At 40.7% G+C, this 25,923-nt stretch overlaps 1 protein-coding gene across 2 annotated transcripts in view; it reads left to right on the plus strand.

The window, feature by feature from the left end:
- The window catches only part of pdzph1 (uncharacterized), a 60,454-nt gene that overhangs the window by 11,866 nt on the left and 22,665 nt on the right, over positions 1 to 25,923 (plus strand). Inside the window, exons 3-6 of one of the 2 annotated variants that reach the window (XM_062972216.1) lie at positions 1,663 to 1,851; positions 7,076 to 7,243; positions 9,189 to 9,290; positions 19,403 to 19,513. In XM_062972216.1, the coding sequence (XP_062828286.1) occupies positions 1,663 to 1,851; positions 7,076 to 7,243; positions 9,189 to 9,290; positions 19,403 to 19,513 (570 nt within the window). Of the gene's footprint in view, positions 1 to 1,662; positions 1,852 to 4,914; positions 5,055 to 7,075; positions 7,244 to 9,188; positions 9,291 to 19,402; positions 19,514 to 25,923 lie in introns of those variants that run through there. The other variant, XM_016994842.2, reaches the window with a different exon arrangement.

Consider the following 25,923-nt stretch of genomic DNA (forward strand, 5'->3'; position numbering starts at 1 on the left):
TAGGCTTATCTTAAGGTAACCATACATTGGAAATAACTTGGAAGACACACAACAATGTTGCATCTTAAGGTGGAAACTAATATTGTAGTAAATAGTCTTCCTTCACACAATTACTTTTTAAAGAAGTATATAGTATCATTTCAAAACAAGTGACTGAATCAATGATGGGTTGTATCCAATTTTAGTGGAAGGCAGACAAGATGATTAAATTCAATGTCTAAGATAGAAGCTATTTAAACAAGAATTGTGTTTCAAAATGAAAACTCCCAACTTTTTATACACACAGTACAATGTACTAAGATCATCAATTCAGATTAGAAGTTCCATTGATTAATGTTACAAGAAAATTTGTGTACATTTATTGGAAACAGTGTTTTTGATGTAACTTTTGACTAACAAAATTGTGTCACTGGATTGTGTGTTTCAATTCATGGATCATTTCAAACCAGAAAATGGACACCCAGTAACAAATTCTTTAAAATGCTGTAGTAGGATACAATCGTGTGCATTCCCTAATGGCGGTAGTTTCATTAATAGAACTAGGAAGGAACAATTTGTTTTTCTTACATAGCTTCTACACACTTTCATATTCTTTTCTTGAGAACTTGGAAATTCTTCAGCTCTACCTGGGATGGAAAGATAGGAGTACTCTCCTAGTTCCACTGAAGGAGCCGCTTTGGTCAACAAATATTTATCATTATATCCTACTTGATGAAACTGATATAAATCATGAATAACTTGTCCCACTGTCTTCAATGGGTCTGATCTGAGCATGATTACATTTAACTTATTATTATTTTTTAAATATGAAAGTGCTGAGTACTCCATGGCCAAATCTATTTGTCAGTCCCAACCAGAGTCTTTGACACTGACTGCATTGACACTGACTTCATTGATTCAGCCAATTGAATCAGTTGCATTTATACTACTGTATGATTCAGTCAATTCAGTAGGTCTGTTCTATTTGGAACCAGAAATTAGTTTAAGACTTAAGGAAGACACAGAGAGTAGGTGTTTTTTATCATATTAAGGATAAAACTCTATTTGTAATTGAGTTTTCAATATTTTATGAGAACTATGATGCTATTTGTCCTTGGGAAAACTATGTATCATATGTTTGGATTCTTTCTTTTTCAGTAAAAAAAAGAACAGTGTCTCAACTTGTATTCTCGCCTAAAATTTGCTTTTTGAATAAGGTAGCTGAATATATAACAATATTAAATCAATATTCATTATTGAACACAATTGCTCCTTAGCAGACAAATTAGGCAATCTACATGTAGGTGTCTCTGTCAGTATTAAACATCATGTATTTACACAATGACTTATTTTGCCATCAATGTTCTTAGGGCTATCCACCAAGTTCAGCGGACTTGCTCCTAACCAATGTAGGGCTCCTTGCAGACTAAATTATTACTAAATTAATTGATAAAACATTTTCCCAATACTGTACTTCTTATATTTTCTCATTGAGTCTTTCATCCTAAAGTGCATAAAATCATAGATAAAAAAGTTACATCATGGTGGCTGGGAGATTGAAAGAGTTGTAGTTCCCAGAAGTAACTGTTCCAAATCCTGTGTGGAAGATCATGAATGACAGCATGCTTTGTAATGTGATCAATCCTATAAATTATCTATATTTTTTTCTCCTACAAAATGTAGGAACAGCATTAGAAAACACAAACATAACCTTGTCCAGTGAGCAAGTATCAAGAGATGAAAGCATTAGTGAATGCATTCAGGAAGAACCCATCGATCGCTGGGCCTTACGAAGGAAACAATTCAAAAACAGCAAAAGGGGGAGTTCAGCTGGAGCAAGTTCCATAACCAGCACTCTCACAGAAGGATCAAGTAAGTATTGCGTATATTTGCAGTGATAATGAGGAGACGTTCCCCAAAGAATTCTGAGCAAGTTTCTTCCAGAAGGAGGTTGAGAATTGGTATCATCAGTGCAGTGTATTTTGGTCTCAACTTTCTAGATATAATAGGGATTCATGGTTCAAAAAAACACACAAAAGAATCAGGAAAAATGTAGGCATTGAGATAGGCTGCTGAAACAGTAGGAATATTACAGTTAAAATGGGCCATGTTCTCATCTAACATATGCTCCTCATATCTATAATTTTGAATAAGGAAGTTTGTGTGTGTGGGATCAGTTAATTTTTAATAGAGGTTCACTGCTGAATAAGGGCTTTCAAAGAATAAGACACCAATGAGGGTGGCAATAAGATACTTTAAAATCATAGATACAGAGAACTCTGGGAAATTCTTGTTTAGCTGTGAAGCTTCTATAATAACTTAACTAACCTTACAAACACACACTTTCTTACCTAAAATTAAAGATGTGAGGAGGATATGTTAGAGGTGTCTTCTGTACCTCTGTGTCCCCCTCCCTCTCTCTGGAGATGTGTGTGTGTGTGTACACTATTCTTCACAATTTCCCCTGTGACTTCCTTCTACTGAATTGATTATCGTTCACCACCCCTAGGGTAAAGTTATTGCTCTATCTCATTATTACGTCTGCTCTTCTTTCACTTGTCTAAAAGTATGCCAAATACACTGGTCTGTTGTCTCAAGGGATTGCTTTCAACTTAAGATGCCTAAATGAATTTACACTGAGTGCTGATGTGTTCCCTAAGAGGGAATTCGAAAGTCTCGGTCATAGCAAATGCTTCAGCTCACACACATCAGCATCTTTGTCTCTTGGCCTGTAAATGTAGTTAGATGAACATGCATAACCAATGCAAGCAAGAGAAAATAAATGATATGCCTAAAATACATAATTAATTATTGCCAACATAACCACTAATAAGAATAAAACATATGAGAAAATACATTTGATCTTAGAAGATCTCTCTATGTTGTCACTTTCTAAGATACCCTGTACAATAGAAATCTTCCACAGATATACAGTGGATCCCATGATCACAGAAATGCAGGATCCCCTCAAAAGTGGGGGACATGTGAATGAAGGAAATGCTATTTTTTTAACCTGAGGGAACACCTCTCTATGTATCTCTAGGTCTTCCAGCATGACTCCATGGTCAACCTCTGCTAGATACTGACCATAGAATCATGCTGGAAGACCTGGAGATTCCTAGAAAGAACATGTTAATCCAATCTGGAAAATAATCAAATCCACAGTGTCAAACTCTCAAATGTGAATGAATTACTGTGCTGTCATAACAGGTAACAGGTGGCAGGAAATAATAATAATAATAATAATAATAATAATAATAATAATAATAATAACAACTTTATTTTTATACCCCACCCCATCTCCCCGAAGGGACTCGGGGCGGCTTACATGGGACCTTGCCCGATAAAACAATCAAATATCAAAACACAGCAATAAAACAGTTATCCAATAAAAACATCAATTACAGTAAAAAAAATCGTTAAAATCAACATAAAACATACAATATTAACACTGGAGACTAATTCATAGAACCCAGGCAACGTACAACATGAGCCGGAATGGGCCGAAATGGGGAAGGTAATTTCACAGTTAAAATGGACAAAGTGCAATATAGCATTGGCAACCCCTCAAGAATGGGGCTATTATAAAATGGGCAGATCGATCAGTCCAACACCAGATTAAGTATCAAAGGCCTTTTGAAAGAGCCAGGTTTTTAAGCTCCTACGGAAGGAGAGGAGGGTGGGGGCCTGCCTGATCTCTCTAGGGAGCGAGTTCCAAAGCCGGGGGGCCACGACAGAGAAGGCCCACTCTCTCGTCCCCACCAACCGCGACTGCGAGGGTGGTGGGAGCGAGAGGAGGGCCTCCCCCGACGAGCGAAGAGAACATGCGGGTTCGTAGGGGGAGATGCGGTCTCTAAGGTAGGTGGGTCCCAAACCGTTTAGGGCTTTGTAGGTGATAACCTGCACCTTGAATTGGGCCCGGAAAGTAAACGGCAGCCAGTGAAGCTCCTTAAACAGAGGCGTTGAACGCGCCCTGTAATTCGCTCCAGTTAGAAGCCTGGCTGCCGATCGCTGTACTAGTTGTAATTTCCGGGCCGTCTTCAAAGGCAGCCCCACGTAGAGCGCATTGCAATAGTCCAGTCTAGAGGTAACTAAGGCATGGATCACCATGGCCAGATCACACTTCTCGAGGTATGGTCGCAGCTGGCGCACAAGTTTTAGTTGTGCAAAGGCCCTCCCGGCCACGGCCGACACCTGAGCCTCAAGCGTCAGCCCCGAATCCAGGAGGACCCCCAAGCTGCGGACCTGCACCTTCAGGGGGAGTGCGACCCTGTCAAGCACAGGTTGCCACCCAATACCCCGATCGGCCGCACGACTGACCTGGAGGACCTCTGTCTTGTCAGGATTAAGTCTCAGTTTGTTCACCCTCATCCAGGCCAACACAGCGGCCAGACACTGGTCCAGTATCCGGGGGGCTTCCTTGGATTTAGGTGGAAAAGAGTAGTAGAGACTATGTCAAACTTAATAGCAAGTCTCACTGGATTGGGAGTAAAAAGCTAAGGTCTTGATATATCTCATAATGCTGCTGCTGCTCAGTCGCATAGTCGTTTCCGACTCTTCGTGACCTCATGGACCAGTCTATGCCAGAGCTCCCTGTCAGCTGTCGGCGCCCCCAGTTCCTTCAAGGTCAAGCCAGTCACTTCAAGGATACCGTCCATCCATCTCGCCCTTGGTCGGCCTCTCTTCCTTTTTCCTTCCATTTTCCCCAGCATCATGATCTTTTTCAAGTAAAATATGTACTGCCTACTACATGAAGTAAAATATTATTAAAATATGTACTGCCTACTACATGAAGCCATGACGTTCATGACAACCTGTTGCTATTTGAAAGTGCTATATCATGAATGTTTTGGTACGTTATGTAACACTATGTTATGTTGATGAGCGCTGTCTGAGTGACTGAATTATCTGTGAATCACTCATCCATATGATCAAATCTGCTCCTGGGAAACTCCCTCTCTGTCTTTACACAGAGAAACCATAAACAGTAATCACTAGGCTTTAAAGGCTGTGGATCTTGACAAAGATAGCTCTCTTACACATGGACCTTCAGTGGTCAAAAGGAAGACAGAAAGGTAAGTTTGTGTGGGCTTCTGTGTGAAAGTCTATATTTGTCATGTTCCGTTCCATGATCCAAGTAAGCTAAGGTTATGTTACTCGTTACGAGGGAGTTAACAAAGAAAAAGAAAAAATGGCATTTTAAAAGTGAGCCACAGAGAAATGTTTACCTTCTGCTACACACTCTAACATACTCTTCTAAATAAGGAGAGGTCATCAGACACTGTAGGAACGTTAGACAAAAATGAGGACAGTTCTATGTTCAGAATAGGAATACATTTTTAATATTATGTTATGACCCCCAAAAAGTGTTTCTGATTCTATTTAACAGGCTACAATGAGATGTTAGTAAATGTGGAAGGAATATTAATACAATAATTTGCAATTTTGATATTTTGATTTTTTTCACCTTTGCTGAAGAATCAAGATTAATATGAAGGCTTAAACCTTACAAGCATCAGTTGATGCTTATTTTAGATTCACTTTTTCCCCTTCCTACGCGCCTCCTCTGCTTGCCAGTTTCTATTCCTGTCATTAGCAAGCATCTCCAAATGTTGTCTCATAATACTAAATCTCCAGAAACCTCATCTGCTTTCCTAAGCAATATAAGTGGACCTAAGTGCTTGTTTGAGAAGGTCAAAGACCGAACAAACGTATTGTTAACAAAATCAGTGGAGCTTCACTGTGATCGAGTAAACTTGAAAGTGTGAACATTTTTGTTTGTATGCTGGTATACAGTTCATCAATTCGTCCCAGATTTAGAATCCAGCAAATGATAAAATATAAGATTGTGTGGCAACAAATTTCTTCTGATCCAGTGTCCATGAAATCTCTAGAAGGGATCTGTCAAGTTGAATGCATCATATCTGCCATGTTTCTGGTTTTGCTGTTTCTTTGAGGCCAAAAGAGAGTGAGAATTGCTAAGCACCTGGCAAGTAAATTTTATATTAGCGTTGGCAAGTCACAAGTTACACCAGCTTGAGGTATATGGTAAAGTGTCATTGTTTCCTAAAAGTACTTGTTTTGTATTCCCAATTGGTCATGCTCATAGGGTTGAAACTAATGAATGCCTGCCAGGGTCCCTCCTGGCCCTGCAACTCTCTTCCTGTACTCTTAACTTTGAACACACGAAAGCAAAGAGATAGATCATAATCTTCCAAGTATATTGCACTCTGGCTAGTTGTGTGGTTCTAGCCCACTGAGACAGAAGTTAAAAAAATGCCCTGTGGTGACAGTGAGAAGAAGTAAAGCTCACTCAAGGTTGAGATCAAGAACATCACATTCCCCAAAAACTCAGAACTCACAATGAATGTTCTTATGTACATACAAATAGAAAATATGATGTTATTGTTGTATGACACCCAGATTTGAACTGAGCTAATTTGGTTCAAATCACTTCCCAGCCATAGATCTAATGACAAATGATGACAAATGATGAGTGAATTCTTACCGTTCAGCTTCAAAATATCTTCCTATATTTATAAGCAGAGTTTGTAAAAGTGACACCTGAGATTTGTAGTGCAAAGTGTCACTTTTAGAACTATTCCAGAGGAAGGGAAGTACATGTTTTCTCATGTTAATGTTAAGATCTGCTTTGTTTTGCTGCAACATTAGTGGACTTAATGTGCACAGTCAAAATAAGTAACATTTTGACTCAACATTATGTCTATACCACTTCAAAATGGTAAACATAAGCTCAGTTTTCCTCATTTTTTGAAAAATATTTTTTAAAATTTTCATCCTTAGTCTGATTCCAGTTATTTGTTATTTTTATATTTACATATATGGGCATTGAATTGCTGCCTGCTGTAAGGCCACCCTGAGTCCCCTTCCAGGGTGAGAAGGGTGGGATACAAATATGTGAAACAAATAAATAAATCTTCCTTACATTGTTTTTTTCTATACATGTGCCACTGGGTCTTGGGCCTCATATGGTCAAATATATCTTCTCCATATCACACAGCAATGTCAGCTGCTGGGGGATTTTGCCACTGATGTACACAAATTTATGTTGTATTTTTTTCTTGTCTCTTTGCAGTAAACTCAGAAGATGGTCGTTCGCTGGATCTAAGTCTACGTAGTGAAAGTGAAGAGAGAGGTTTCTATACCGAGATCTTCCATTCAACTTCTTGGGTATTCAGAGGGGATGATGCCAGTCCAGATAATAGCCCCAGGTGTCTAAGCAAAAGGCCTAGGCCAGTAGCTGGTAAGTGTGTGTGTGTGTCAGCCAGAAATATCATTTCAGAAATATCATTTTTTGATTGATTTACAGTCTAGCATCAACCAGACTTGATGACCACTAGTCATGCTGCTTACTGAGTAATTTTGAGAATTGTTTTCCAAATGACCTAACTCACCCATACATAAAGTAATGTTTTTTAGTATTACAGGTAGCAGAATGTGTCATGGCCACTAAATTCAGCTGGAATGATAACTTTAGAATATTTATGAAATACTTAAACTAAAATATATCCAGGGGCAATATGTTATCCACTGTTCATTGTTTTCCTCTGATTTACTGATTTGGCATCTGGGGCTCCAGATTGGTCCCCCACGGTGGCTTGATTGGGACTCCCTGAACTGCCTTGGAGGAGGCAGGGAGTTCCGGCTGCCCAGCTGCATCCACCATGGATCAGCACCACTGAGCACCCACCACTGATGTTGCAGCTGTCACCAGCCACACCACTTCCACCTACCATCTTGTGGGCACTTTGTCTGCCAAAGCACCATATCTACAAGGAAGCTGGGATGAGGGAAAATAACTCTCCCATCTCCTATGCCACTCAATGAGCAAGTTCTCTACCTATTATCAGCCAAAGCACTCATGAAAAGATAGGTGGGGGTATCATGGCTGGTGATAACAACAACATGGGGAGGGGGACAACAGGGTACTGCCATCCCATGTCCCTGGGTCACCCGAGCACAAGAAACATGAGATGGCAGTCAAAACAACTGCCACTTCCAGTTAGGAACTGGTCTTGACTGCCCCAAAACTCAGGAGATAATTGAAATCCTAGTGTACAATTCTGGTTTTCTACTGATTTAGATAACTCAAGGCAAGGCCACATTAAGGAGACTTTGCCCCAAGTTAAGCTAGACCAGCCCCATGTGGCAATTGATTCATGCACACACCAAACTATGTGGTCAATGTAGATGTGCCCATCCTGTAGATCAGGGTGGAAATCTGGGTGGGGTTCAGGGGTCAATGCTTCCTTCAAATGCCATTCTTCCCATCTCCAACACCAAGCCTAGATATCTCAATTTTCTTCTCAACTTCATTTCCAAATGGTGAACAGAAGTCCTGGGATGCTTGTTGGATGGTGTGAAATTATTTTCATGTCTTTGTATACTTTCTATATGGTCTAGTGGCAAAATCTGTCCAGGAATTACAGCAATTTTTAAAATGAGGGATGGAGTGCTTTGAAGTGGGCTTGAGGGACCAATGGCTTGCAATTTTCCCACATCTAATGTAGGTCCAATGAATCAATGGACCAATCAATGAGAATCAATGAGATAGCAATTAGGATTTTAAATTGCAGTGAATCCATGCAAAACATGATTAAATAAGTATCTAAGCCAAAATGCCCAATATGACTATTTGAACTGAAAGACAGTCTAGAGCAGGCATGGGCAAGTCTCAGCCCTCCAGGTATTTGGACTTCAACTTCCAAAAATCCAATCCAGCTTACTGGCTGTTAGGAATTGTTGGAGTTTAAGTCTAAAATACCTGGAAGGCCAACGTTTGCCCATGCCTGGTGTAGGAGGATTACAGTGAACAAGCTTCACTTTTGGGGGGGGGGGGGGATCCTTTAAAAAACAGTCCTGGCATTGCAGGCCTGCCCATGCTCACTCAGAAGTAAAACCCATTGAATTTAATATGATTGCTGACTCCCAGGAATGTTAGTACATAATTATTGCCTAAGATTGGCAATAATGCACTTTTAAGAACAAAAAAGGTGAAAAAGATTTCCATTAGCACTAATTACCAAGAAATACAAAGTTATGTGACTGGCTAATATACCTTTCTTTGTCATTCACAATTTCTTCTGGTTAGATATGCTTGTTGGAAATAAATGCCTACAGTAGTTGAATGTTTCAGTTATATATGAAATTGAGTATTTAACATGGGTTTATTTGTTTTTAATTTTAAGTTCGTGAAAGAACTGTGAGGATTGCAAAAGGAACTGGGGATTACCCCTGGGGATTCCGAATCCAGTTTTCAAAGCCAATCTTGGTGACAGAAGTGGACACCAGTAAGTGATATCCCTAAAATTCCTTTTTCTTCTGAAAAAAATTCAAAGTAACTTTTATGACAGTCTATTCAAAGAAAGCCTAGAAAGCCAAGGCACTCTGTCATCAATGAATTAATGATGACAGACTGCCTTTAGGCAAAGACGCAGAGGGTTTTTCAACAAGTCTCTTCTGCTCCTTTTATTATTGATGATATGAGGCATATTTTCTGTTTTATAGAAGATTTTTGTGGTAGTCTTGCACGTGACACATACCAATATGTTGAAAATTATAAGAGAAGTGTATGTGCGTGATTGTACCATCAGGTCACCTGCCAGCTTATGGTGACCCCATTAATTTTTCGTAGAGTTTCCTTAGACAAGGAATATGCAGAGGTAGTTTTGCCAGTTCCTTCCTTTGAAATATGGCCTGCACATAGCACCTGGTATTATTCAGTGGTTCACTAATCTACCATTTATAATTGATAAAGGATCATTTCTGGTTGATTTGCATATAAATTAAAAGATGTAGACACTGCCCATGACGTTTTCCTCTCTGTCTTATAACTTCATGCAAAGTTTCAGTAGGAAGATATGGTCATAATTATAACAAAGATCAGTGATCCATAGGAAATAAGAAACTACTTGGTAATTAGGAAAGTACACGGATTGGGCTCTCTGTCTCTAGTAATTGTCTAAGTGGTCAGCATCTTATATGGAATTAAAGCTGGAATACCTCAATTTTCTGTTGGAAAGCTTTACCATTTTAAGGGTGTTTAGGCTTACATGCTCTTTTTTCTCATTCCCATCTCTTTTTTCATTTAACTAAACATTTCAGTTCATGATTGAGCAGAAAGCTCATTCAAAACCAGTAAACTGTGTCAAGAATGGTAATTTTTAATGGTTCACAGAAAGCTCTGGAGTAAATCCTGTGTTCCAGAGCTTCCTGTAAGTTCTAAAGTGATCCTGTCATGACAGAGGTGTGGACAGACGGATTGGGCTGGACTTAGCCCTATCTATGTCCTCATTGCCAATGGACTCATCACTGCACTGCCACCAGCAAGTAACTCTCTCCCAGGACCTTGCTGGAGATGTTGCATTTCTGACTATGTCATGTTAGGCACTGAATTACATAACCAGAAATGTGTCCTCATCAACAAGTCTCTTTGAGAGAACTGGTTATTGGTGGTGATGCAGTAGCGGTGGTCCCAATGTGCTCTTGGTAAAGTCAGACATGTGAATGCCCAAAATGTTCCCAGAGCTGCATTACAGCCACTCTGGAGCCCTTTACATCAGATTTTTTTTCTAGGAAGATTAGACACAATCTTAGGGCCCATCCAGCTTTAAACAAGGGAGTTTCCATTTCAAAAAGGAGGGTGGCTAAATGCGTACTAATTCAGACTAACTGAGGGAAACCGTGGGATAAAAAGATCACCTTTTATCCCATTTCATGCAAAAAAAAACATAATGTTTTCCTTCCCTCCCCCCCCCCCCCATGGGAACTGCTCCAGCTAATTTCCATCCCTTTTAAAAAGCCCAAAACAGCCGATTAGCTGATTGGGCTGTCAAACAGGCTCACTGCTGATTGAAAGGAAGCACAAGTGGAGAGCCAGTACAACTCTATGAAACTCTTTATTTAACACTGTAAACACTGTAGCACTGTAAACAGCGCTTTAATAAATAATTAGGGAAAGGGAAAAATCCAGCGGAATGCACACAGTCAAATATGATTGTATTTATTATATTTGCATGTGCGCATATACAGATCAGCACTTTATATATATATATATATATATATATATATATATATATATATATATATTCCAGTGGATGTCCCCTTTCTGACCTCCATTTTATCCCGAGACACAGAAGGGAGATCAGTGAGGTTGGCAGGGGAAGAAAGCCGGGACTGGCAGGTCTGTTTGAGGATCTACTATGAGGTTCCAGGGATTTTTTGCCCCTCTTCTAAAACCCGCAATTTGGCGCTGTCTGGAAGTGCCCTTAGTCAAAACAGTATATCAGGTGCGTCCCCCCCCCAATAAAAAACCAACCTTAAAATGCATCTTACATTATAACTGCTTCATTTGCATATTACATTACAATGGTTTAATTATATCCTCCACTCCATCATCTTGGGCAAGGCACACACTCTCTCAACTTCAGAGGAAAGCAAAGGCAAACTCCCTCTGAACAAATCTTATCAAGAAAACCCCATGATAGATCATTATAAGTTAAAAACAACAACAATTATATGCTCAAAAATAAGAAAGTGTGATTCTGGAACACACAGGTAGGATTCAAATGACTGTGAAACAATGCATATACACACTGAACGTGCTTATGTAAGTTTGCTTCTATTCCTAGCCTGACTTTATATAAGGCTTTCCATGAAAAGCACATGCCATTTTAAGCTGCCGATCAATAATTCAAAGATAGATACTTTAGCATGTGTGGATCAGGAATGCTTTTATATCTCACCAGCAACAGCTTTTCTTTTTATATTCAAAGCCTCTATTATTCTCTACATAATGAAGATGGTAAAATGGTTAAAGAAAAGCAATCAATGCTTAGAGGCTGCCTTGTATTGATTCTATGAATTGGGAGGGCATCTATTTAATGCATCATCCTTATAGAAAAGGGAGGAAGGGTCTAGTTTGCTATTCTAATCCCCAAAATGTAATTTTGTAGTCTTTTTATGCGATCCCTCACCATCACTTTGCCTTTATCTTTCATCTCTCCATAACAGTGTAAACTTTATCTATTTACACTGATTTTATTCCTTTTCTATATTTACATATGCCTTTTCATTTTTCAGCTATCAATGAGTAAGAACATAAACTGTCACAGACAGAACGCCAGCGAGTAAAACAAAACTCAGTTTATTGAGGTTACAGAACTAAAAACGCACGTAGGAAACCAAGAACAGGGCAAACACTTGACTTCAGTGTGATAAGTAACAAAAAACAGCTCAGTTTGAGCTTAAACGGTTCAAAGGGATAAACTGGGTTAAACAGAAGTATAATCCGGATTAAATCAAAAGTGCTTACTTCAGCCTGGCAAACAATGCAAACAAAAGAGGATCAACAGGAGTCAGAATGTAAACAACAGACTGGTAGCAGATTCCTCTCTGCTACTCAGAAACAGCAGGAGAATAAACCAGGCTTGTTTATTCCTTCCTGCAGCGAACGAAAAGCGTGGTCGTAGTCAGGATTCAGTTTAAGGTTCAGCGATATCCAGGTCCAGGCACAGCAGTCAGGGTAACGGCAGTCAGCAGGGTCCCAATCCGGTCCAGAGGTCAATAGCCAAGCGTAGTCGTCTAGAAATCCAAAGGTCTCACCGATAGCCAGCAGAAGGAATAATCCGGAATCGAAGTCAGTCAGTCCAGCGTCAATCCAGTGCGAGTAGATATTGCCCGTCAAAAAGACGACGGAGGTCCAAGGTATCCAGTAACGAATCACACCCGTCGTCAGGAAGTTCCCCAACAAAAGCCCAAGCGTCCGTCCAGATTACCTTGCCCAACGCAATTAGACATTGGTCCCAAACCCCAATTTATCCCAGTTCAAACTCATCATCACTGTCAGCTGCCATCCCAATTCCAGGTGCCCCAACATCATCATCCTCATCAGAGCTTAAGCACCTTTGACTACGCCCCACAGCATCCCCAGCTGTGTATCCCGCTCCATCCCTCCAGCCAGTCCATGGGTCTGATCCTGCAACCCGCCAATCACCTCCCATGCTTTCATTGCCTGTTTCCCCAACACCCAAATCCTCCCTCACACGAGTCCATTCCATGTCGTCCTCCTCCGAGCTGGCCATCTCTTCCTCCAAACCCTCAGAAAAACCCTCAAATGAGTCCTCATCTGTCGGGTCTGTAAACAAATCCCGGAGCCGTTTTCTTTCACGCTCCTCGAAAGAGTCTGACTCTTGAGGAGTCTTATGACCCCTTCTTCTTTTACCGGAGCCCGAAGGCTCAACCATAACACTATCCCCCCTCACAAAGGCCTCACCCTCCAAAGGTGGAGACACAGCAGAGACCTCCGTGGCTACAGTATCCCGTTGCCCAGAAGTGTCCAACTTTAATAAAGAGCGATGGAATACAGGATGGACCTTAAGAGAGGACGGCAAACGTAATCTAAACGCCACAGAAGAGATCTTCTTAACAATAGGGAATGGCCCTAAATACCGTGGTCCAAACTTTCCCCCAGAATGTTTTATATACTTAGAGGATAACCAAACCAGATCCCCCTCTTCTAACTCCTCCCCTGCTTGCCTATGTCGAGCTGCTTGAGTTTTCTGAGCTGCCTTGGCTTCTAACAACAACTTACGAACGATATCATGTAAGGCAGCCATTTCAGATGAGCGATATACAGGATCAGAAGAAACCACATTGGTTGACGATGCCACTCCCCCCCGCGGATGGAAACCATAAGTCAACTCAAATGGTGTGTGTCGACTGGACGTATGCGTAGCGTTATTATAAGCAAACTCGGCTACCGACAACCACTTCACCCAATCACCAGGTTGTTCCAGGCAAAAGCAGCGCAAATACTGCTCCAACAGTCCATTAACTCTCTCAGATTGTCCATCCGTTTGCGGATGGAAAGCAGAGGACACATTCAACTTGGTTTCCAAACACTCATGGAAATGCTTCCAAAAACGAGATACGAACTGAGGAGCCCTGTCAGACACAATAATCTCAGGAGCCCCATGCAAACGGAAAACATGCTTAGTAAAAAGTAAAGCCAATGTAGGAGCCGCCGGAATCGTTGAACAAGGTATAAAATGAGCCATTTTAGAAAACAAATCTACCACCACCCAGATACACGTGTAACCCCCAGACCTAGGTAAATCAGAAATGAAATCCATAGAAATAATTTGCCAGGGTCTTTCAGGAACAGGCAGTGAAGACAATAATCCCCTAGGGCGCCCGACAGGCGTCTTGCTCTGTTGACATACTGCACAACTATCACAGTAACGAAGAATGTCCTGTCGCATTTTAGGCCACCAATAATTTCTGGTAATAAGTTGTACAGTCTTAAACCTACCAAAATGCCCAGCCATCGGCTCATCATGATGTGCCCTAATTACTTCCAACCTGAGTGAACCCGCCGGTACATAAACTTGCCCATTACGCACCAATACCCCCTCCTGTTCCTGTAAATGAGGTAGCACAGTACGAGTCCCTACCGAAAGCAAGATGAGTTGTTCTTGAGTCCAGTTATCATTCTTTTGAGCCTCTAGAATCTGAGTGTGTAGCCCAGACTCATTTTCTACCACACATAAAGAAGCAGTTGGTAATATTGTCTGACGCACTGTTTGCTCGCAAGTTTTAAACTCTGGTTTATGAGACAAAGCATCCGCCCTTAAATTAACCTTCCCCTCCACAAACTGAACCTTAAAGTTGAACCTAGAGAAAAACAAGGCCCATCGAATCTGGCGTTGATTCAATTTCTTGGCAGTCTGTAAATGTTCTAAGTTCTTGTGGTCAGATCTGACCACGATTTGATGACGTGCGCCTTCTAACCAGTGCCGCCACACCTCAAAAGCCACCTTTATAGCCAACAATTCCTTTTCCCAGATGGTGTAATTTTGTTCAAAAGGTGTTAGTTGTCTGGAATAGAATCCACAGGGACGCAAGGTCCCTGATGAATCCCTTTGAGATAACACAGCCCCCAACGCATAGCTAGAAGCATCTGCTTCTACTATGAATGGTTTATCAATGTCTGGATGTATTAGTATGTTATCATCTTGGAAACTAGATTTCAACTGTTCAAACGCATCTCGAGCCTCCCTTCCCCACACAAACGGTTGCTTCTTACGTAATAGCTGTGTTAAAGGTACAGTAAGTTTAGCAAAGTTTGGAATAAACTCTCGATAGTAATTAGCAAACCCCAAAAAACGCTGTACATCTTTTTTAGACTTGAGTTCCTGCCAGGAGTTGACAGCGTCAACCTTGTGCGGGTCCATTTTTAGTTCTTTTCCTGAAACTACATGTCCCAAGAATTCCACCTCTGACACGTTAAACACACATTTGGAGGCCTTAGCAAAAAGCCCATTATCCCGTAAACGTTGCAACACCTGCCTCACATGTTGCTGATGTTCCTTCTTATCTTTTGAGAAAACCAATATATCGTCCAAATAAACAACCACAAACTGATTAATCAAATCTCTAAACACGTCATTTATGAACCTTTGGAAGACGGCGGGCGCATTACATAACCCGAAGGGCATCACACGAAATTCGTGACATCCGTAGCATGTATTGAATGCCGTCTTCCATTCGTCACCTTCCCGTATCCTAATCAAATTATACGCCCCCCGTAGGTCAAGTTTAGAAAAGATCTTAGCCCCTTGAACCCTTGAGAGAAGCTCCGAAATCAAAGGTAGCGGATACCTATCACGAATGGTATGCTTATTAAGAACCCGATAGTCACATACTAGCCTAAGCTCCCCTGTCTTTTTAGCCACAAAAAACACAGGTGCAGCAGTTGGAGAGCTAGATGGACGAATAAACCCTTTGGCTAGATTCTCATCAAGGAATTCTCTCAAGGCTTGTCTTTCAGGTACCGTTAGAGCGTACAACCTTCCTGCTGGTAACTTAGCGCCTTCCACCAGTCTAATCGCACAATCGTATGGTCTATGAGGCGGTAACTTATCTGCTTTCCTCTTACAGAAAACATCTTGGAATTCCCTGTATTCAGTAGGCACACCCTCCATATCAATCTGGGAAGAATTTAAAGCAAAACATCCCTGCCTTTTAAAAGCTATAGTACGCTTCACCCAATCCACCTGAGGGTTCACCAAAGTTAACCAATCCATTCCCAGAATTACATTGTATCTTGGTAACCGTGTGATGTCCCATACAAATTCTCCAGTTACCCCTTGCACCTCCCATGTTATTCCAGAGGTTTCTCGATTAACCACCCCAGATTCCAGTAGTCTCCCATCTGCCCCTTCCACCCATATATCACATGCTTTATGTATTGTAGGGAGCCTATGTTTTCTTGCAAACCCAACATCCACGTACGAGACCGTAGCCCCTGAGTCCAGCAGTGCCAGAGTTGAAGCAAGTTCCTTTCCCCCAACAGATAGAGAAATGGGTACAAAAACATGTTTCTTTCCCTCTAGTGACTGCCTTGTAAGCCCTAGTGCGTTGGACTCACATCGCACTAGGGCTGGCCTTTTCCCGAAAACTGAGAAGGCTTGATGTTACAGTTCCTAGCAAAGTGCCCAGCAGTCCCACAATACAAACATAATCCTAATTGCCTTCTACGATCTTTTTCTGCCATTGACAACTTTCTAAACACCCCGAGTTCCATAGGCTCCTCCCCCTTAGCCACAGGTGCCCTAGATACAGATACAGATGGCGCATACATAGCCCGAGATTGTTTACGAGATTCAAACCGGGCGTCCAAACGCAAAACCTTAGCCACCAAAGCGTCCCAGTTTTCTGCTGTCTCTAACCGCGCCAGTTCATCTTGAAGATGGTCACTTAAACCAGCTATAAACAAAAGCATAAATGCGTTCTCCCCCAGTCCAATTGATGGCGAAGAGAATTAAACTTATTCAAATAGTCCAAAACAGACCCTTTTCCCTGTTTTAACCGGTAAAGAGCTCAGCTAGCATTCTCCATACGGAGGGGATCCCCAAAAGTGTCCGACAATAATTTCTTGAAGTTAACCAAATTATCCTTGACTGGGTCATTACCCAAAATCAAATTAGTTGCCCACTGTCCCGCTGAACCGGTCAGTAAACTCAAAATAAATGCCACCTTGCTGGTGTCCGTAGGAAAAGCTTGTGGGCTAATCTGAGAAAAATAAAGTTCAACTTGAGCCAAAAAAGTAGGCAATTTGTCCCGGGATCCATCAAAACGTTCAGGAGTCATTACATGTCCCTTAGCTGGCTGTGCTGCTTGTGCAGCATAAAATGCAGCCTGCAGCTGATCAAAACGAGCCTTGAGTTCCTCCATCGTCTTCTTGACGTTGGTACCTCACTGAATTTTATGGCGTTGGGCAATCTGTCACAGACAGAACGTGAGCGAGTAAAACAAAACTCAGTTTATTGAGGTTACAGAACTAAAAACGCACGTAGGAAACCAAGAACAGGGCAAACACTTGACTTCAGTGTGATAAGTAACAAAAAACAGCTCGGTTTGAGCTTAAACGGTTCAAAGGGATAAACTGGGTTAAACAGAAGTATAATCCGGATTAAATCAAAAGTGCTTACTTCAGCCTGGCAAACAATGCAAACAAAAGAGGATCAACAGGAGTCAGAATGTAAACAACAGACTGGTAGCAGATTCCTCTCTGCTACTCAGAAACAGCAGGAGAATAAACCAGGCTTGTTTATTCCTTCCTGCAGCGAATGAAAAGCGTGGTCGTAGTCAGGATTCAGTTTAAGGTTCAGCGGCCAACGATATCCAGGTCCAGGCACAGCAGTCAGGGTAACGGCAGTCAGCAGGGTCCCAATCCGGTCCAGAGGTCAATAGCCAAGCGTAGTCATCTAGAAATCCAAAGGTCTCACCGATAGCCAGCAGAAGGAATAATCCGGAATCGAAGTCAGTCAGTCCAGCGTCAATCCAGTGCGAGTAGATATTGCCCGTCAAAAAGACGACGAAGGTCCAAGGTATCCAGTAACGAATCACACCCGTCGTCAGGAAGTTCCCCAACAAAAGCCCAAGCGTCCGTCCAGATTACCTTGCCCAACGCAATTAGACATTGGTCCCAAACTCCAATTTATCCCAGTTCAAACTCATCATCGCTGTCAGCTGCCATCCCAATTCCAGGTGCCCCAACATCATCATCCTCATCAGAGCTTAAGCACCTTTGACTGCGCCCCACAGCATCCCCAGCTGTGGATCCCGCTCCATCCCTCCAGCCAGTCCATGGGTCTGATCCTGCAACCCGCCAATCACCTCCCATGCTTTCATTGCCTGTTTCCCCAACACCCAAATCCTCCCTCACACGAGTCCATTCCATGTCGTCCTCCTCCGAGCTGGCCATCTCTTCCTCCAAACCCTCAGAAAAACCCTCAAATGAGTCCTCATCTGTCGGGTCTGTAAACAAATCCCGGAGCCATTTTCTTTCACGCTCCTCGAAAGAGTCTGACTCTCGAGGAGTCTAATGACCCCTTCTTCTTTTACCGGAGCCCGAAGGCTCAACCATAACATAAACTAAAACAAAGGTTATCAAAACGGATGCATATATACCTGAATTAAATTAGGTAAATTGGGAACAAAATTAATAACTGGCAAATACCAAGGAAATGCTTGAGAGAAAAACATGTCCGAAATGCTTTTAATGCTAATCATTTTATAATTATATTTTACCTTTTGCATGATATGCCTTTCTAACTGTATGTAGTTAAAATTTTCAAAGTCACGAAGAGACCTCAGGGCAGGAGAAAGGCAAGAGATGATGATGATGATGACGGTAATGGTGATGATGGTGGTGGTTATGGTGATGATGATGGCGGTGGTGGTGATGATTAGCAACAACGACAACTCAACAAAATCCTTGATTTCTTGGAAGCAAATGTGCAATACAATTGATAGTTTTGATATGGTTTTCTGACACTCCAGATCTCTTTCCTAAGATGGTAGCTAGCTATCCCACCCTACCCTAACAGGGAGACCTTTAGCCCATGGGCCTAGTATCCAGATCTGGCCTAGAAAGCATCTGAGTCATCACAGTCCTCCATTAATATCAACTTTGCCCAGCTTGGAAAAGAGTTATTAACTATATTCAATCCCAGATTGGAGAAAAGAGTGGGGATTTCCTTGTGTGCATTGATGATTAAACATTGCACATTCTCCCTTTTCCACCGCTAGCTGATACATATAGATCTCTGATACCATTCTATTACTTGTATCTTCACAAAACAGCTGTCCTGCAGGTCTATCTAGAAGCAGGACACTTGGAGAAAAATAAAGAGCAACTTGCATGACACTGCTTGAATGTTAAGCAAGTGAGGTTTGTTAAATATTAAAAGGGATGAGAACATCATTCCCACAAAGCCTAGATAGAAAACTCTGTCTCTAACCTCTGTTGGTTATATTTACATATTTATAATGTGAATGATGTTGGGCTGGTATTTGAAAAATGTCCTTATATAAAGGCAATCTCATTTCATTGTAGACAGTGCAGCAGAAGAAGCTGGTCTCCTGATTGGAGATATTGTGATGGCTGTCAACGGCACAGATGTCACCAGTATGCCACACTCGGAAGCTGCAACTCTGGCAAGAAAAGGTAGTCATATCCATATAATCAATAGTATTTGAGGTTTTGATGATTTCCTTGCAAAGCTCAAACATTTTTCCATTATGTTCAAAATAAACAAATAAGTATAAAGATATAAATGTGGAAAAATGAAATAATGGGAACCTTTGCATACAACTGTACACAGCACAAGCAGTGCAAATAATGCAAATTATGAACTCAACTTTTTTGTATCAGGTGCGACTTGAGAAACTGCAAGTCACATCTGGTGTGAGAGAATTGGCTGTCTGCAAGGACGTTGCCCAGGGGATGCCTGGATGTTTTTATGTTTTTACCATCCTTGTGGGAGGCTTCTCTCATGTCCCCACATGGAGCTGGAGCTGATAGAGGGAGCTCATCTGCGCTCTCCCAGGGTTGGATTCAAACTGGCAACCTTCAGGTCAGCAACCCAACCTTCAGGTCATCAGTTCTGCCAGAAAAAGGGTTTAACCCACTGCGCCACTGGAGGCTCCACATGAACTCAATTGTAAATAAAGGGGGGAGATAAAGGGGGGTGTATATACAGTAGAGTCTCACTTATCCAACATAAACGGGCCAGCAGAACATTGGATAAGCGAATATGATGGATAATGAGGGATTAAGGAAAAGCCTGTTAAAAATCAAATTAGATTATGATTTTACAAATTAAGCACCAAAACATCATGCTATACAACAAATTTGACAGAAAAGGTAGTTCAATACGCAGTAATGTTATGTTGTAATTACTGTATTTACGAATTTAGCACCAAAATATCATGATATATTGAAAACATTGACTACAAAAATGTGTTGGATAATCCAGAATGTTGGATAAGCGAGTGTTGGATAAGTGAGACTCTACTGTATAATAATAATAATAATAATAATAATAATAATTCCTCCACATGCTTATTTTTACAGTTCAGTTCATTTTAACAGATGAACTGGACTGTAAAAATAAAAGAATGGGGGAGGAATTATTATTATTATTATTATTATTATTATTATTATTATTATTATTATATTTATATATACCCCGCTTTATCTCCCCAAAAGGGACTCAAAGCAGCTTGACATAAAAGCATTAGCACAGAATTTATAATATACAAATTACAAAAATTAAAACAGAATTAAACACAAACAGCACTTTTAAAAATCAGTTAAAATCCATCAAAACATATTCAAAGTCAAAACCACAGCACCCCGACTTGATCTAAAACACCTTCATCTTTAAAAGCCTGCCTGAATAAAAAAGATTTAGCCTGCCACCCGAAGGACAGCAAGGAGGGGTCATTCTGACTTCCCTGGGCAGGGAGTTCCAGAGTCAAGGGGCATCTCAAGCTTGGTTGGTGGAATAAGTGAGAAGACGCACTCACTTATTCCACCAACCAAGCTTGAGATGGAGGTGGGACTGAGAGAAGGGCCTCTCCTGAAATCTCAGGGCTGAGGCAGGTTCAAATAGCATGGGCCTGAACCTGACCTGAACGCCTAGGGCTTTAAAGGTCATAACTAGTACTTTGAATTGTGCTCCATAGCAGACTGGCAGCCAGTGGAGTTGCTTCAACTGGATGGTTGTCCACTTCCTGTAGCCAGCCCAGTTAGCAACCTGGCTGCCGCTCTTTGGACCAGCTGAAGTTTCCGAGCACTCTTCAAAAGCAGCCCCAGGTAGAATGTGTTACAGTAATCCAGATGGGATGTAACTAAGGCATGTATCACCATGGCCAGATAAGGCTTCTCAATGAACAGGTACAGTTGTCGTACAAGTTTTAATTGTGCAAAGGCCATTGCAGAAACCTGGGCATCCAGGTTCAGAACTGAGTCCTGGAAGCCCCAAACTGCAGACCTGCGAGAGTGTGACCCCATTCAGCACAAGCTGGATCCCTATTCCCTGGTCTGCCTTCCAACTGACCAGGAGTACCACTGTCTTGTCTGGACTAAGTTTCAATTTGTTTGCCCTCATCCAGTCCATTACAGATGACAGACACTGGTTTAGGGCCAGGACAGCTTCCTTGAAATTAAGTGGAAAGGAGTACTAGAATTGGGTGTCATCTGCATATAGGTGGCACCATACTCCAAAACTCTGAATGATCTCTCCCAGCTGTTTCATGTATATGTTAAACAGCATAAAAAACAAAATGGAATCCTGAGGAACCCCACAGGCCAGAGGTTTGTACAGGAGTCCCCTAGCACAACATTCTGTGTACAGCCCTCCAGGAAGGACCAGAGCCACTGTAAAACAGTGCCTCCTGGTTCCATCCCAGCAAGACAACCCAAGAGGATACCATGGTCAATGGTATCAAAAGCCACTGAAAGATACAGGAGAACCAACAGGGAAACACTCCCCCTGTCCAGCTCTCACCCACCAAGGTGACCAAAGCTGTCTCTATTCCATAGCTAGGTCTGAAACCAGTCTGAAATGGAATGTGCATCCAAAAACATGAAGCCAAGCCATCCTAAGGTGACCTTGGGATTTTCCTCTCAAGATTAAATTATTTTGTTAAAATATATTTTAGTTTATAAAAACTTATAAAATATATGTACTATTTTGGAGATGGAGTTATTAATTTACCTTAGAGATCAGTATCGCAATGGGCTTGAATGATTCATTTTTCAAACTGTTTATAGCCCTGATTTTATCTGTACGGCTAAAAACTTTTATGGATCATTAAACGAATGTATGAGTGAAAATTCATGTTGACTAGTACGGAGGGTGAAGATGAAAAACCTAGATTCCTGGTTAACGCTGGACAGGTTGAAAGAGAGGAAAACAGTAAAAAGGAACAAATAAGAGAGAGCAGAAAGGAACTTCATTTCTTTATTATTTCTATATATGTGTTATATTCCAGCTTTCCCACAAATTGGGACCCAAACAGTTTATAATGTAAGTTAAAATAGAATAGCCAAAGCAGTATGTCTAATTAAAATATAATTTTTAAAAGATTAAACAAGCATTTCCTTTAAAAAAAAAACAGCATCTCTATTCTCAAAACAGTTGAGGCATGAAGGCTAGTTTGGGAAGAAGGTACTTCTCTGTCAGTGAAATGAGCTGTAGAGGGAGCCAGTTGGGTCTCAGTTGGGAGGAAGTTCCACAGCTTAGGAACAGTCTTCTGTATCCTCACCAGATTAGGCTGAAAATGGTGGGACAGAGAGAAAGCCCTCCCCAAAGAACATAACATTTCAGCTGGCTGATATGAGGAGGTAAGGACTTTCAGATAGTCTGTGTTTAAGTCATATAGGGTCTTATGTGATCTGCCTCGAGCCATGAGGAAAGACAGATAAGAAATAAAATTGTTTTTGTTGCTGCTGTTGTTGTTAGAAAAAGAATGTGTATAGACTAAGGGGTGTAAAATCCAGTAAAGAGTTAACGTCTGCTAGTGATGAATAAGCCACTGCCCAATGGACTCTTTTGATAGTGAAAGTGGAACTACCTAAGTAAACTTAGTGATTTTAAAGCCTTAATATTTAATAATAAAACTTTATTTATACCTCACCACCAACTCACATAGGAACTTGGGGAGACTTACAAAATATCACATAAAGATGTCATACATAAAATGCATAATACATAAAATAAACTACATCAACATGAAAACAATAGTAATATTACATAAACCAGGTATATAAATTGGATAAAACCGCTATCAAAGTGGAATCAGTTAAAAGATCAATATAATGAATTGAATTATATTTGTAGACAATTCAATTACTTTCAAGTTCTGGCATATTACATGAATGGGTCCTAAGCAAGTGTGGTGTAGTTGGTCTCATGCCAGCATTAATTTAGTGTGTAATTCTCTTGGCAATGAGAACATCCCACACTTTGTCAAAGCACTGAAGAAGGAAAAGTTGGTGGGAGGAATGTTCAGCAATTGAGCCAATTCTAGCACAACTTTCCAAAATAAATAAGAACCAAAGATGGATGTTGACATTGAGAACAAAATGCAGTAAGATGTAAGTTAGATCTGAAGGAGGCACACTGCCTGTGATTCAATCTCCATGTTCAATATATCCACCCTCTTTTGAGTCAATACAAAATCTTTGTTTTCTTTTCTGCTTTAAATGGAATAATAAGTATGATGAGAGGAAATGTTTAAGCCTCATTATAGAAGGAGCACTTGGCCTTTTAGCCCTACTCAAACCCTTCTTAGAACCCTGGATTAAGATTTCATAATATTCATTTCTGATTGCTACTCCTTTTATGTTTACATCCTATCCCAATCCACAAATTTCCAAACCTGAAGTTGCTTCATTCTTACCAAATATAATAAATGTTATTATTTATTTATATCCTGCCTTTCTTTCAAAACCAAATGCTATAAAAATATAGAAAAGTTTCAGTAAGTCCGTGTGTGTATAATAAACAATTGATAAAATTAAAAACATTAAATATTTAAAATATTAAAATTCATTAGAATTCAACAAACTAACCTTAAAACAGCACCACACAGCATTGAAAGCCCGATTTGTAAAAGTCTGGCATCATAAAAATGTTTTAACTTGCTGAGCAAGGAGAGGGCCTTTTGGCCTACCTAGTTCAAAAGTCTGGGAGCAGCTGCCAAGAATGTCCTTTCCCTTGTTCCCACCAAACAAGTCAAATGAGAAAGTAGTGGAATAGAAGGAAAGATATCTATGTTCAATCTTAGAGCTCTAATGGGTTCATAAAGGGAGATAGGGTTCTTCAGATAGTCTTGAGCAACGGTTCTCAAAGTGTGCTCCACAGAGCCCTTGGGGCTCCATGAAACATACTGAGGGGCTCCATGGTTTCCTCCTCCTCCAATTTTTCCCTCCTCTTTCCTGCTCTTCACCCCACCTTCCTTGCCACCAAAAGCCTTTTCCCCTCACCTCCTTTACTGCCCGGATCCTTTCCTCCTCTCCTTCCTTGCTTCCAAAACCCTATTTCCTTCTCACCCCCTTGCTTTGATTGTGCTTTTCCTGCATGGCAGAAGGGGGTTGGACTGGATGGCCCCTGGGGTCTTCCATTGAAATACTGTTGAGTTTATGATGATTAAAATTGTTCTTCATTTTAAATATTGTACTGTTTTCTTTCTGTCTTTCTTTTCTTTTCTTTTTGCACTACAAATGAGATACGTGCAGTGTACATAGGAATTTATTCATTTTTTTAAATTAGTTCTTACACTCTCCATCCATCTGCCACTGGCCCGGCCCATCTGTCAAATTTTAAAACACAATGTGTCAAAATGTTTGCCCATACCTGATACATATATACATTAAGTATAATATAATATAGGTAATATAATATATAAACATTTACTGGGGCTCCACAAGAAACATTTACTTCAAAAAACTTTAAGAACCCCTGGTCTAGAGCCAAGCCGCATAGGACTTTATAGTCCATTACTGGCACTTTGAATTTCTGCCCATCAAAAGACTAGCAGCCAATGAAGCTGCTGCAACAAAGAAGTCCTGTATAACTTTGTGCACCTGAACACTCTTTAGAGTTTAAAAAATGAGTGGTGTGCCTGTAGAAAATAAATAGCTAGAGATCTTTGGCACTGTACAATTCTAGCAGTGTGTTTCCACTTTAACTACCATGTCTATACCCTATAAATATCTAGGATTAATAGTTTGGTGAGACCTAAGAGCCCTCTGCCTGAGAATTCTTAATATTTCTCCTTAAAGTGCAAATACCAGGATTCCATAGCAGTTAAAGTGGAATCATGGTGTTAAAATTATGTTGTGTGAGAGGACTGAAACATTCCCCTTGCCCCCCACAATGAATAACATGTAAAATGCATTACCAGTTAAAAGAAAAAATATTGCTTTGTTTTGAAAGCTACTGTAAGTTATTCACATCCATTTCTCCTAAAAATAATTTGTTACAAGTAACCACTCTTGCCACAACAAATTACTTTTAAGCTCTAGTCATTCCTGGATGTGTTTTGGATACTGGAGACAGATCTGAATTTGCACTAGGAAGTTGTATTTTACAAAACAGACACCAATTTTTCTGCTTTTCCGCCAACCAGCAAGCCTAGGAGCTACAGCTCTGGATCAAACCTAACCGTTTTATACCACTTGATAGGCTTTATTGGAAGTTCTGTAGATCTTTCCTCACATGTATAGACAACATGGCCACTACATAAAAACACTTTCGGCTTCCTCTAGCTTTCTAATCCTGCCTGATTTTTGCAACATCTTGCTTGATGTAGTGATGTGCCATAGAAATCTGAAAAGCTTATACACATTGTACCTTTGTGTTGATCTCTTAATAGTATTATACTATCCTCACTACTGTGGGAGACATCATATGATGCAGAATGAAGTTGTGTTCGTTCAATCAATGAAAGAATATAACTGAAGATACATGAAAACGTTTTTTTGGTGTGCTGAACAAAGTAAATCATTACAGGGAGCTCATCAGTTTTTTTTAGTGAGTACTTTTTTGTGATTTCAAGAAAAGA

Source organism: Anolis carolinensis, chromosome 2 (genome assembly GCF_035594765.1).
Source record: "Anolis carolinensis isolate JA03-04 chromosome 2, rAnoCar3.1.pri, whole genome shotgun sequence".
In the NCBI taxonomy this organism is placed as follows: Eukaryota; Metazoa; Chordata; class Lepidosauria; order Squamata; family Dactyloidae; genus Anolis; species Anolis carolinensis.